The sequence below is a fragment of the Mus pahari genome, chromosome 14 (genome assembly GCF_900095145.1).
Source record: "Mus pahari chromosome 14, PAHARI_EIJ_v1.1, whole genome shotgun sequence".
Lineage (NCBI taxonomy): Eukaryota > Metazoa > Chordata > Mammalia > Rodentia > Muridae > Mus > Mus pahari.
This window is the reverse complement of record NC_034603.1, coordinates 37,452,977-37,464,090: the sequence shown is the minus strand read 5'-3', so window position 1 is coordinate 37,464,090 and position 11,114 is coordinate 37,452,977. Positions and strand designations below refer to the sequence as shown.

General features: G+C 49.3%; 1 protein-coding gene across 1 annotated transcript; it reads left to right on the top strand.

The window, feature by feature from the left end:
* The first annotated feature begins 851 nt into the window (after window positions 1-851).
* On the top strand, window positions 852-3,759 carry Shbg (sex hormone binding globulin). The gene is given in 10 exon segments (XM_021212682.1): window positions 852-968; window positions 1,125-1,216; window positions 1,380-1,569; window positions 1,856-1,930; window positions 1,932-1,979; window positions 1,981-2,019; window positions 2,214-2,372; window positions 2,546-2,683; window positions 3,004-3,211; window positions 3,611-3,759. Coding segments are annotated over 10 exon segments (1,215 nt in total).
* The last annotated feature ends 7,355 nt before the right edge of the window (window positions 3,760-11,114 follow it).

Below are 11,114 nucleotides of genomic sequence, written 5' to 3'. Positions count from 1 at the left end.
ACACACACACACACACACACACAAACCAGTGGTCAGAATCAATTCTCAGGAGACATTTCCCTCCGTCTACTGTGTGGATCCTGTGAATGCTGTGAATGAACTCAGGTCGTCAGGCTTGGCAGCGGGTGGTCTACACTGGGCCATCTCCACTCCCACCACTTTTTAGAATCCTCTTTCTGTGTGGTCCAGATTAGCCTTGAACTCATGATTTTCCTGTCTCAGTCTCCCCAGTGCTTGGGTTATAGGCAGATTTCTTCTTAGTAGCCATGAAACACTCAGAGAGACAATACTTTCTTGTAAGAGCAACTACATAGGTCTGGGGAAACCAAGGGAGGCATTCATCTCGGATCCCGGGCATTCTGCCGACATTGTTTCAATCCTCATTCCCAGCAGCCCCATAGAGGAAGGATTATGTTCCTCATTTAACAGACAAGGTCACTGAAGCACAAAGGTGACGCGTGTCTCCCTAGGTCAATCAGCAAGATATCTGGATTCCACGCCTCAGCATTAGCCTTGACAGAACAGGGGGAACCGTTTCCAGATCTCAAGTGTACCTAGGCAGCCTCCCCCTGTGGAAGGGTGGTGCGGAGGAGCCTCACTAGATAACAGTGGAGGAGAAGAGAAGAAATGTTCTCCATAGATCTCTTGGCTGCAGGGGATAGTAGTGGGGGGGCCCTGTCCCTCACCTCATCTGCCTTCAGAGGGGCCGCAGGTCAGGGTCAGTGTCCCCATCTCCTGCCCCCCTTTTTCCCCCAGAGCAACCTTTATCCCTCCACCACCCATGTGCGCGAGGCTACCTACCCCCACTGGTTTTCAGATAGTCTGAGCCGCTGGGTGGAAAGCTGCTAACTATGGAGAAGAGAGAGTCCGTGGCCTCTTTGCGCTGGCGACTGCTTCTGCTGTTGCTACTACTGATGCCGCCTCCCACCCACTGGGGACAGGCCCTGAGACACATTGAACCTATCCAGGTGCAAAAGCGGGATAGAATTCTCAGCCTCTGTGTGCTTAAATGAGCTTCATCTTAGCCCTGCTTTCCCTCTTTCTCTCCTCCTCTGATCCTATAACTGTACCTTTCTGTCTCTGAAATGTCTTTGGTCAGCTTTTTTTTTTTTTTTTCCTGACAGAGTGCTCAGGACCCTCCTGCTAAGTTCCTCAGCCATGGCCCAGGACAAGAGCCTGTCATGGTTATGACCATTGACCTCACCAAAATCAGCAAGTATGGAAGCCACTTGGCTTCTTAACCCAGTCCTCTGACCTCCCCATCCCACCCCACCTGCTTTCTCCCTTCACCTATCCATTTTTCTCCCTGAGTTCCTCTTCCCCCAACACTGGAACCCCCACACGCCCCATATCCAGTCTTCCCTTCTGTGTCCTTCCAGACCCCATTCCTCCTTTGAGTTTCGAACCTGGGATCCAGAGGGAGTGGTTTTTTATGGGGACACCAACACTGAAGATGATTGGTTCATGCTGGGACTTCGAGCTGGCCAGCTTGAAATGCAGCTGCACAATCCCTGGGCTCGGCTTACAGTAGGCTTTGGCCCACGGCTGAACGATGGGAGATGCCATCCGGTAAGAGATCTCTGCCTTCGTGGGGAGGGGTCACCTTGATGTCATCTGGGGAAGAGCAGGAGCATCCCTTCAGCCTGGTCCTCTGTCTCGGTGACACACAATCCCTGGGAAGTAGCTATTCGTGTCCTGGTTTCATCAGATGGGAATCCCCAAGGCTGAGTCAGTATGTCAGCGACACAGTCTGAGTGAGCCAAGCAGGAGTCTTTGAGAGCATCTCCTTTCAGCTGTACATGTGCATGTTCAAGGCTCGGGACCCTCTCATTCTGCTTCTGACCACCTCCTGTAGGTGGAGCTGAAGATGAACGGGGACTCACTGCTGCTGTGGGTGGATGGGAAGGAGATGCTATGCCTGAGACAGACCCTCTGCATCCCTGGCTGACCACTCCCAGCGCAGCATGAGGACTGTACTAGGGGGGGCTCCTCCGCCCCACTTCCAAACTTCGGTTTCCGGTAACTATATCCCAGGGCTAAGCTATGGAAATCTAAATTCAGGTTTTAGGGAGAGGGAGGTCGGCCCAGCAAAAGCTACAAGGGGGAAGAGCTAAACACTTATATTTCTGAGGAAATTTGCTACCGTTTGGGGTTCAGATGCCCTAATTCCACCTCCCAATAATTCCCCTTCCTTCCACTCCCACCCCCTTCAGCTGGCTCCTGCCCTGGATGGCTGTATACGGCGAGATATCTGGCTGGGCCACCAGACCCAGCTCTCAGCCTCTGCCAGCACTAGCCTTGGACACTGTGACATGGACCTGCAACCTGGACTGTTCTTCCCTCCAGGGAGCCATGCAGAATTCATTCTCCAAGGTGGACTTTTAAAAGTCTCTTTCTCCTCTATGGCCAGCTCTGCCTTCTGCTGTCTCTCCTTAACACCGTGCTCATCTCTCCATTAAAACTCAAGTCTTAAGGCCTGAGAAGGATCCTCGGATCCTCTCTCTCTCTCTCTCTCTCTCTCTCTCTCTCTCTCTCTCTCTCTCTCTCCATTCCCCAGCCTCATGCAGACCCCTGGACCTTTTCTCTGGAGCTAGGATTTAAGCTGGTAGATGGCCCAGGACGAATCCTTGCTCTCGGGACAGGAACAAATTCTTCTTGGCTTAACCTTCACCTCCAAAACCAAGTAAAGGGACAGGGTGGGATGCTGGCTGTATTAGTGGATTATGGGAAAACGAGGCAAGGGGGGCTTGTAATAGTAGAGAGGCTTAAGAGTGGATCCAACCAGTGTGCGCAGCCTGGGACATATCTTGTCGTTGTCCACAGAATGCAAACAGCTTTTACCTAGAATGCATGTTTATTTGGGGCTGGAGATCTTTCACAGACTGTCAAACCAGGAAGCTACATGGAAATGTAGATCAGTGGCGAAATTAAAGTAGCTAGCGGGACTACAAGGCAGCGTGTTCTTTCCTGTCTTAATGCCTGTCTCTGCCCCACTCACTGCAGAGCGTGGTTCTGTCCTCTGAAGCAGAACCTAAAGTAGTTTTACCCTTGGAAGTGGGGCTCCCTCTTCAGCTGAAGCTGGATAGATCCAAAGTGGCCTTGAGCCAAGGACCAAAGACAGAAGTCCTTTCTATGTCTCTTTTGAGACCTGCCTCCCTCTGGACACTCTGGTCCCACCCTCAGGGCCATCTCTCCCTTGGGGCTTTACCAGGTAAGAGAAGGCCTTAGAAGTATGTTAGCTGAAGGAGAGAGAACACGGACAGAGGGGAAGGAGATCGCTGGGAGGAAAGAGAGGGGTGACCTGTGAGGTGTTGCTCAAGCACAGAGTGCCTGAGGCCTATGGTTTTATACTAGAAAATAAAAGTGGAATAGAAAGGGAGGGAAGGTGTGTGTGTGTATGTGTGTGTGTGTACACACACACACTCAACAAACACTGGGGAGGCTCAGGCAGGAAGAGTGCATGTGCAAGGCTAGCCTGGGCTACATAGCAAAACTCAGTCTAAAAAAAGAAATCTTTAAAAGGGTAAGGAAATTATTGCGGAAATTCAGACGGTGGGACTGGAGCTACGGGGTCTGAGCCATCCTGATGGTCTGCACCATCTTCCTCTAGGAGAGGGTTCCTCTGCTTCCTTCTGCCTGAGTGACCTTTGGGTTCAAGGTCAGAGACTGGACATAGACCAGGCCCTGAGCAGAAGCCAGGACATCTGGACTCACAGCTGCCCTCTGAGACCTAGCAACGATACCCACACCTCCCAGTAGCCCCTTTGAGAAGCAGACATGGTGGTGCACATCTTTAAAGCCAGGAGAGGTGAAGTTGGGGAGAATCGGGACCTCAAGATTATCCTTGGCGACATAACATGTTTGAGGCCAGCCCGGGCTACCTGAAACCCTGTCTTTAAAAATTAAAAAAAGAACTTTGGATGCAACTGATTTCATTTATTCAACAAATATTTACTGTGCTCTGGTAGTGGAGCAGGCAGTGAGGCAAGCGATGAGATGTTGTGATGAGCAAAACACCTGTGCTTCCCTTGGATGCTCATGGAGCCATAGGAGAGGCGGGTTTGCTTCAAAGGGCAACAGATAGAAGGATAACTGGAAGACGTATGTGTGCAAAAGTGCACAGAGACGATGCGAGGCTACAACAGAGCCAGGAAGGCAAAGAGATTTCCCTGAGGATGTGGCGTCTTAGGCTGAGCACCAGGAGCAGGAACAACGGACACACACACACACACACACACACACCACTACTTCCTGGAAGCCGAGAGCCTACCATCTTCTCCAACACCCACACTCTGAGACTCCAGCTTCCCATCTCTCAAGTCAGTAACAGAAATATTTTTCTCGGTCATTCTGGTCTTTGTCATGGCCACTGCTGTGCAGAGAAGGGGCAGCAGGGGGCGCAAGAGTGACACACAGATAGGGGTTAGGAGTTCTGGGAAAGATCCGGAAGGGATAAAAAAGACCTCAGAGTGAAAAGCTTTCCTTGCCTGTGGGAGGCCCTGGGTTCAGTCCCCAGCACGGCCAAAAAAAAAAAAAAAAAAAAAAAAAGAGGGTCAGAGGGGTCAAAACAGCAACTCTTCAAGCTTCGTCTTTGTTGCTGTCCCAGAGGTGTTTGTATTTTTCCACTAAACAAACAAAAAAAGTTTGTACTGGTTCCAACTGGAAAGAAAAGGCAGATTCAGAGAAATTTCTGCCATCAATGGGTTTCGGGAGGGATTGGGACAGTTGTTCCCGTGGCAGAGTGCTTGTCCAGCAGCGGGGAACCCAGGGTAGGACCGTGCAACATGGCGTAAAGTGGGCGTGGTGCTGTAGGTGGAGAAGGACTTCCGGAAGTTCATGGCTATCCTCTAGAAGGAGGCCTTCCGGTAATGGAATCGACCTGCCCGGTCTGTTTGTTTGTGTTTTGTGGTGCTGGGGATGGAATCAGAATGCGTGCATGCTACGCCGCTGCCCACTCTCCCACTACACAGACATCTGCAGCCGGAGAGCCTGTTAAAGATCAAAACCGAATATGGTGGCCCTCACTTTCCAAGGAAACCTCAATGCCCAAGGCTCAGGCTCCACGTTTCCTCTCTTTAGGAATTCACTGTGTCCCTAGCTGCCAAGGAGTCCTCGGGCTCCAGCCCTCAGTCCTGTCTCTGAATCTCACTATGCAGCCCTTGCTGGTCTGGAACTTGAACTTGCTATGTAGACCACGCTGACCTCACAAAAATTCTCCTGACTCTGCCACAGGAGTGAATGGACTGCTGTGCCCTTCCAGACCCAGTGAGAGTCCCAAGGTTCCAGCCTCCAATTTCTTCTCTCTCTCTCTCTTTCTCTCTTTCTCTCTCTCACAGAATAGAAGGTTTATTTGTTTATTTTAAATTTATTTACTTATTTTTCTTGTGTCATCCATCCCATCTCCCACCCCCCATTTCCTAGCTGTCCTGAAACTCACTGTGTAAAACAGGCTGGCCTCAGATTCACAGAGATCCACCTGCCTCTGTTTCCCGAGTGCTGGGATCTAAGTCATGCCTCCCCTCTGCCCCCATCTCCCCCACCTCTTTTTTCTTTCTTTCTTTCTTTTTTTTTCTTTTTTCTTTTCTTTCTTTCTTTCTTTCTTTTTTTTTTTAAAGGTTTATTTATATATTATATGTAAGTACACTGTAGCTGTCTTCCGACACTCCAGAAGAAAACATCAGATCTTGTTATGGATGGTTATGAGCCACCATGTGGTTGCTGGAATTTGAACTCCGGACCATCGGAAGAGCAGTCGGGTGCTCTTACCCACTGAGCCATCTCACCAGCCCCCTCTTTTTTTTTTTTGAGACAGGGTTTCTCTGTAGAGCCCTGGCTGTCCTGGAACTCACTCTGTAGACCAGGCTGGCCTCGAACTCAGAAATGCGCCTGCCTCTGCCTCCCAAGTGCTGGGATTAAAGGCCTGCGCCACCAGGCCCGGCTTGCCTCTACCTCTTAAGTGCTGTAATTACAGGTGTGGGTTAACAATTGGGGTACTAGAGAGAAACCCAGAGTTTCATGCATAGCAGGCAAACAACCAACCACCAAGCTACATCCTCAGCCCCAGCCTCCCAGTAACCCAAAGTCTCTCACTCCATGGACCCACGACTCTCTTCCACAGAGATCAGCCAGGCCCTCCTTGATGACTCCAGACTGAGGAGGCCCTAGCAAAGCCCCTGCAGTGGAAGGCACAGAGCACACGCCGAGCCTCGTTTCCCCCAACTTCGTTCCTGTAGGCTCTCCTCCACCCAGCCAGCAGAGTTGGCAGAAGCGTCTTCAGCAAGTCTAGGGAGGCCAAATTCATTCTCATCCCTGGTTTGTGGTTCAGGGTCAACTTTGGCCACCTGGGGAATGCTCATTCAACTGCTAGATACTGTGTATCTACCACTGTTCTGGTTTCTGGACACTGGAGCCACTCTGGTAAAATGAACACATTCACAGTCCTTGCTGGTGTGACTCTCACAGTACGGTGGGAAGGGAAGTTAACCCATATAGAAAATAAATAATGCCAGCCAATAGTAGATGGCTCCTGCCTGAAATCTCAGTCTTTGGGAGGCTAAGGCAAAAAGGATTAAGACAAGGACAGCTTGGACTACAGAGACCCCGCCTAAAACTCAAAAACAAAACAAAAACAAAAACAAAACAAAACAAAAAAACCAAAATAATACTTAGGTTGGTAGCTCAGTCTGTAATCCCAGCACTTGGAAGCAAGGACTTCAAAGGTCATTCTTAGCTACATAAATGGAAGGCTAATCTGGAGGATGTGAGACCCTATCTCAAAAGACAAGGGGGCTGGAGAGATGACGCAGAGGTTGAGAGAATTTGTTGTTTTTTTCCAGAGGATTGAGATTCATTTCTCAGCACCCACATGGTAGTTCACAACGGTCTAGGACTCCAGTTCCAAGGGACCCAACACCTCCTTTTAGCCTCTATGGGTACTTGGTGCAGGCAAAAACCATCTGTATACAAATTTAAAAAAAAAAATTAAGGGGCTGGTGAGATGGCTCAGTGGGTAAAAGCACCCGACTACTCTTCTGAAGGTCTGGAGTTCGAATCCCAGCAACCACATGGTGGCTCTGATGCCCTCTTCTGGTGTGTCTGAAGACAGCTAATAAATAAATAAATCTTTAAAAAAAATTAAGGTTGCATGTGGTATGCATGCCTTTAATCCCACTACTTAGGAGGCAGAGGCAGAGGGGTCCCTTGAGTTCAAGGCCAGCCTGGTCTAAATAAGCCAGCCAGAGCTACATAGTGAAATCTGGCTCAAAACAAAAACACACAAAAACTAATAAAACGACTCCGCTAAAATGCGCCATTTCCAAAGGTAACTATCAGGGAGAAAGAGCCAAGACTTGATTAGAGGGAGCAAGACAAGGTTGTACTGGGAGGGGCATCCATCAGGTGATCAGGAAAGGTCAGTGAGGTAATGTCACTGGAGTGGAGACCTGAACTGTCACCCAGCGGAGGTCTCGGGTGTTCATTCGACCTCGGGGCGTGGGTTGAAGCATCTGAACACAGGTGGGTGTCCATCGAGGAGGGGGCTGAGTTCCGGGTGGTTGGTCACTTCCAGACTTTGTGTGCTCAGACTGTCTCAGGGGCTCCCGCTCCTCCTCTGCCTCTACCCTGTGCCCTCCACCTTTCTTCTGCTGCCTGCCCTAGATTCCAGGATTCCTGACCGCAGTCCAAGGCTGTCTACACTCTTTCATTAAGACTGACTTTGCTTTGACACAGACTTTGCCAAGCCCCCTCCAAGGGCATCGACTGAGCCTGCTCAGCGTCCCTTGTCTTCCCCAACACCCACCCCTCCTCCAAAAGAAAAGTTTCCAGATTTGGCAGCACACTCTGAAGCCCTCAAGGCCTGGCCCACCCTACCGATTCCACCCTACCACCCCATCCACTGCCTCTCTCTCTCCCTCCCTCCAACCCCTCCTCCTCTGTCCCCCTCCTCTCTCATCTCTCTCTCTCTTTCAGCTAACTTTTATTAGCTGCAGACAGGATGCCAAGCACTGTATCCACAGAGATTCTAAGGATGAAGAAGACCTGATAATGTCCCTGTAGCCCCTGGGTGTTGAGAGAGATATGTATGTAAAATGCTATTTAAAACAAACAAACAAAAACTACAACTTTTTTTTTTTTTTTTTTGAGACAGTGTTTCATCTTGCCTAAGCTGGCTTCCAACCCTGAGCAGCTCAAGATGACCTGTGAATGCCTGATGCTACTGCCTCCACCCTTTGAGTACCAGGAATACAAGTGCCACCATGGCAAATTTAAGCAGGACCAGGGCACTGTGCCTCCTAGGCAAACACTCTACCAACGGAATCACATTTCTAGGCTTCAGTAGGCTTCCTTTATGTTACTGCTTCTTCCCCCCTCCTCCAGGCAGGGTTTTACTACATAGTTTTGACTGGCCCGAGCTCACTAGATAGATCACCTCCATGGCCCACTTTTATCTAGGATTAGGGGTCTGCTGAGAGAGTGCTCTGACATCCAGATGCATTCCCAGCCCCTAACTGGGATAGCTAAAGGGAAAAACAAGTTCTGGTCCTGGTGCACACCTTTAATCCCAGCACCCGGGAGGCAGAGGCAGGCGGATTTCTGAGTTCCAGGCCAGCCTGGTCTACAGAATGAGTTCCAGGACAGTCAGGGCTACACAGAGAAACCCTGTCTCAACAAACCAAAGTAAATAAATAAAGGAAGAAGACAAGCAAACCCACACACCAGTGATATCTACAGGAAACCTAGATATTAATTTCATTAAGATATATCAACGGAATGAGCTATATTAGATGTGTGAAACTGAACGAATGATTGTAACTGCCAGTCTCTACCATTTTTTTAGACTGAGTTTAAGTCTGTTAACTCTGGCTGTCCCAGAACTCACTAGATAAAGCAGGCTGGTATTGAACTCACAAACATCTACTTTGCTCTGTCTCTGGGGTGCTCAAAAGATCTGATAGAATCATTTAGGTAAAAACATCTACTACAGCACTTGGCATATGAAAAGTGCCCAAGTGAGCTCTATTGTTGTTGGTTTGTTTGTTTTTTTTTTTCCTTATTTAAGTCTCCTTTAGATCTTGATGAATAAATTTGAGGCTGCAAAGTCTAGGGAACAAGGGGAGGGAGGAGATGTCATGGGGTTGAGCCTTGGGCAGACAGAGATGAAGGAAGGTAGGTTGGGGAGGCTCCTTGGGTCATGTGATGCAAGGGCTGGTGTGTCCTGCTGAGGGTCTGGCCTCCATCTGGTCCGTGCAGAACGTTTCTGTTTTATCTAACTGTTTTGTTTTGTTTCAGTTGTGATAAAATACAAGCAACGTAGAAATCACCACCCTAACCATCGGAGCGGTCTTAGCACCTCACCCATGCGAGGCGCTCTGCCAGGGAGCTGTACCAGAAGGTTCCTGTCAGCTTGTCAAAACCAAGCTTTCCTAGTCTTTGTCTTTGCACAATTCCACCTTGTTTGACTCATTCGTCTAAATCCTGGACTCGGGGCTGGGTGGCTCAGCAGGTACCAAGCTGCTAGGGAGCATGACTGGCTGAGTTTCATTCCTAGGGCTCACATAAAAATATGCGGAGAGAGCTAACTCTCACAAGTTGTATTCTGACTTCTGCACACACACACACACACACACACACACACACACAGAGATTGAGGGGGGAGGTAAATAATGGTAATAAAGGTTAAATAGGAGGGTACGAGGGAGCATAGGCCTTTGATTGTGGGCGTCTCTGCCTCTGGGACAGTGGGGAGGGGCAGCCATCTAAGCCCTTCCTCTCTGCGCATCCTGAATGCAGGCAGATGCCAAAAGAAGAGTTTTCCTCCTCTTGCTCTTCTTTTGCTTGGGATTGAACCCAGGGCTCTGTCCATAGAAGAAAGCATCATGCCTATGAGCTGTAGCCCCAGCCTTAAGGTTTGCCCTGTCCATCACAGGCTCTTGTGCATCTCCCCATCTCAACTTGTCTCCCTCTGAGTGTGGGTCAGGCCTTCCATACAGAACTCCTCCCTCCCTCCCTCCCTCCCTCCCTCCCTCCCTACAGAGGACATAAGAAAGGGAGCAACAGGCATCCTACTCTGTGGCCAGAAGGCAGTCACCCTCTCTTTTCTAAGAAAGTGAGCCTAGCGCCCAGGGTAGAAAACCAGAAGCCACCATAGGCTGTGTTTGCCATGGTGTGTGTGTGTGTGTGCATGTGTGTGTGTGCGTGCGTGTGTGTGTGTGTGTGTGTGTGTGTGTGTGTCCATTTTAGGAGTCTCCTTTAGCATTCTTCTTCCACTGGACAGACCAAGCTGCTTTCCTGGGGTTTCTTGCTGAAGAAGCCATTCCACATTTGAGCTGAATTCAGCAACCAGCACTATTTTAAGTAAAGGCCTACTCTCAAAAAGCATAGCGTCTAGGGGGGGGAGGTGGTTCAGTGGTGGAGTATTTGCCAGTTACATTTAGGGCCCTGGGTTTTGGGCCTCAGTACTGGGGGTGGGGGAGTTTACAACATAATTGCATAGACAGCATACACGTAAGTTCATGATCGATGTGCTCAAGAGAGAAACTCAGGTGCCAGCCTTGATTCTTTTCTTTGCCTTTTCCCTGCTTTTTACTCGTCCTACTTCTGGACTAAGTCTTTAACTCATTCTCCTGTCTCCATCTTCCACCTTGATGTCCTTGTTCAAGTCAGTCGCCTCTCTTACCTAGAATACTTACATGCTGTAGTGTCTCCTAACTGCCCTTGCTTCTTGTGGCCTTATCTCACACACACACATACACACACACACACACACACACACACACACACACACACACACACATAGGAATTATGTGCCATAAGGGTAATATATCTAATATTTTTTTATTCTTTGAGAATCTTTTGCACATATACAATGTATTTTAATAATATCTACTCACATTCTTCTCCAACTCCCTTAGGATGACACCCAAACAAACACACACACACACACACACACACACACACACACACACACAGAGGCTTTATTTTTGAGCTGGGCGTGGTGGTGCACACCTTTAATCCCAGTACTCAGGAGGCAGAGGCAGGCGGATTTCTGAGTTCAAGGCCAGCCTGGTCTACAAAGTGAGTTCCAGGACTGCCAGGGCTATACAGAGAGACCCTGT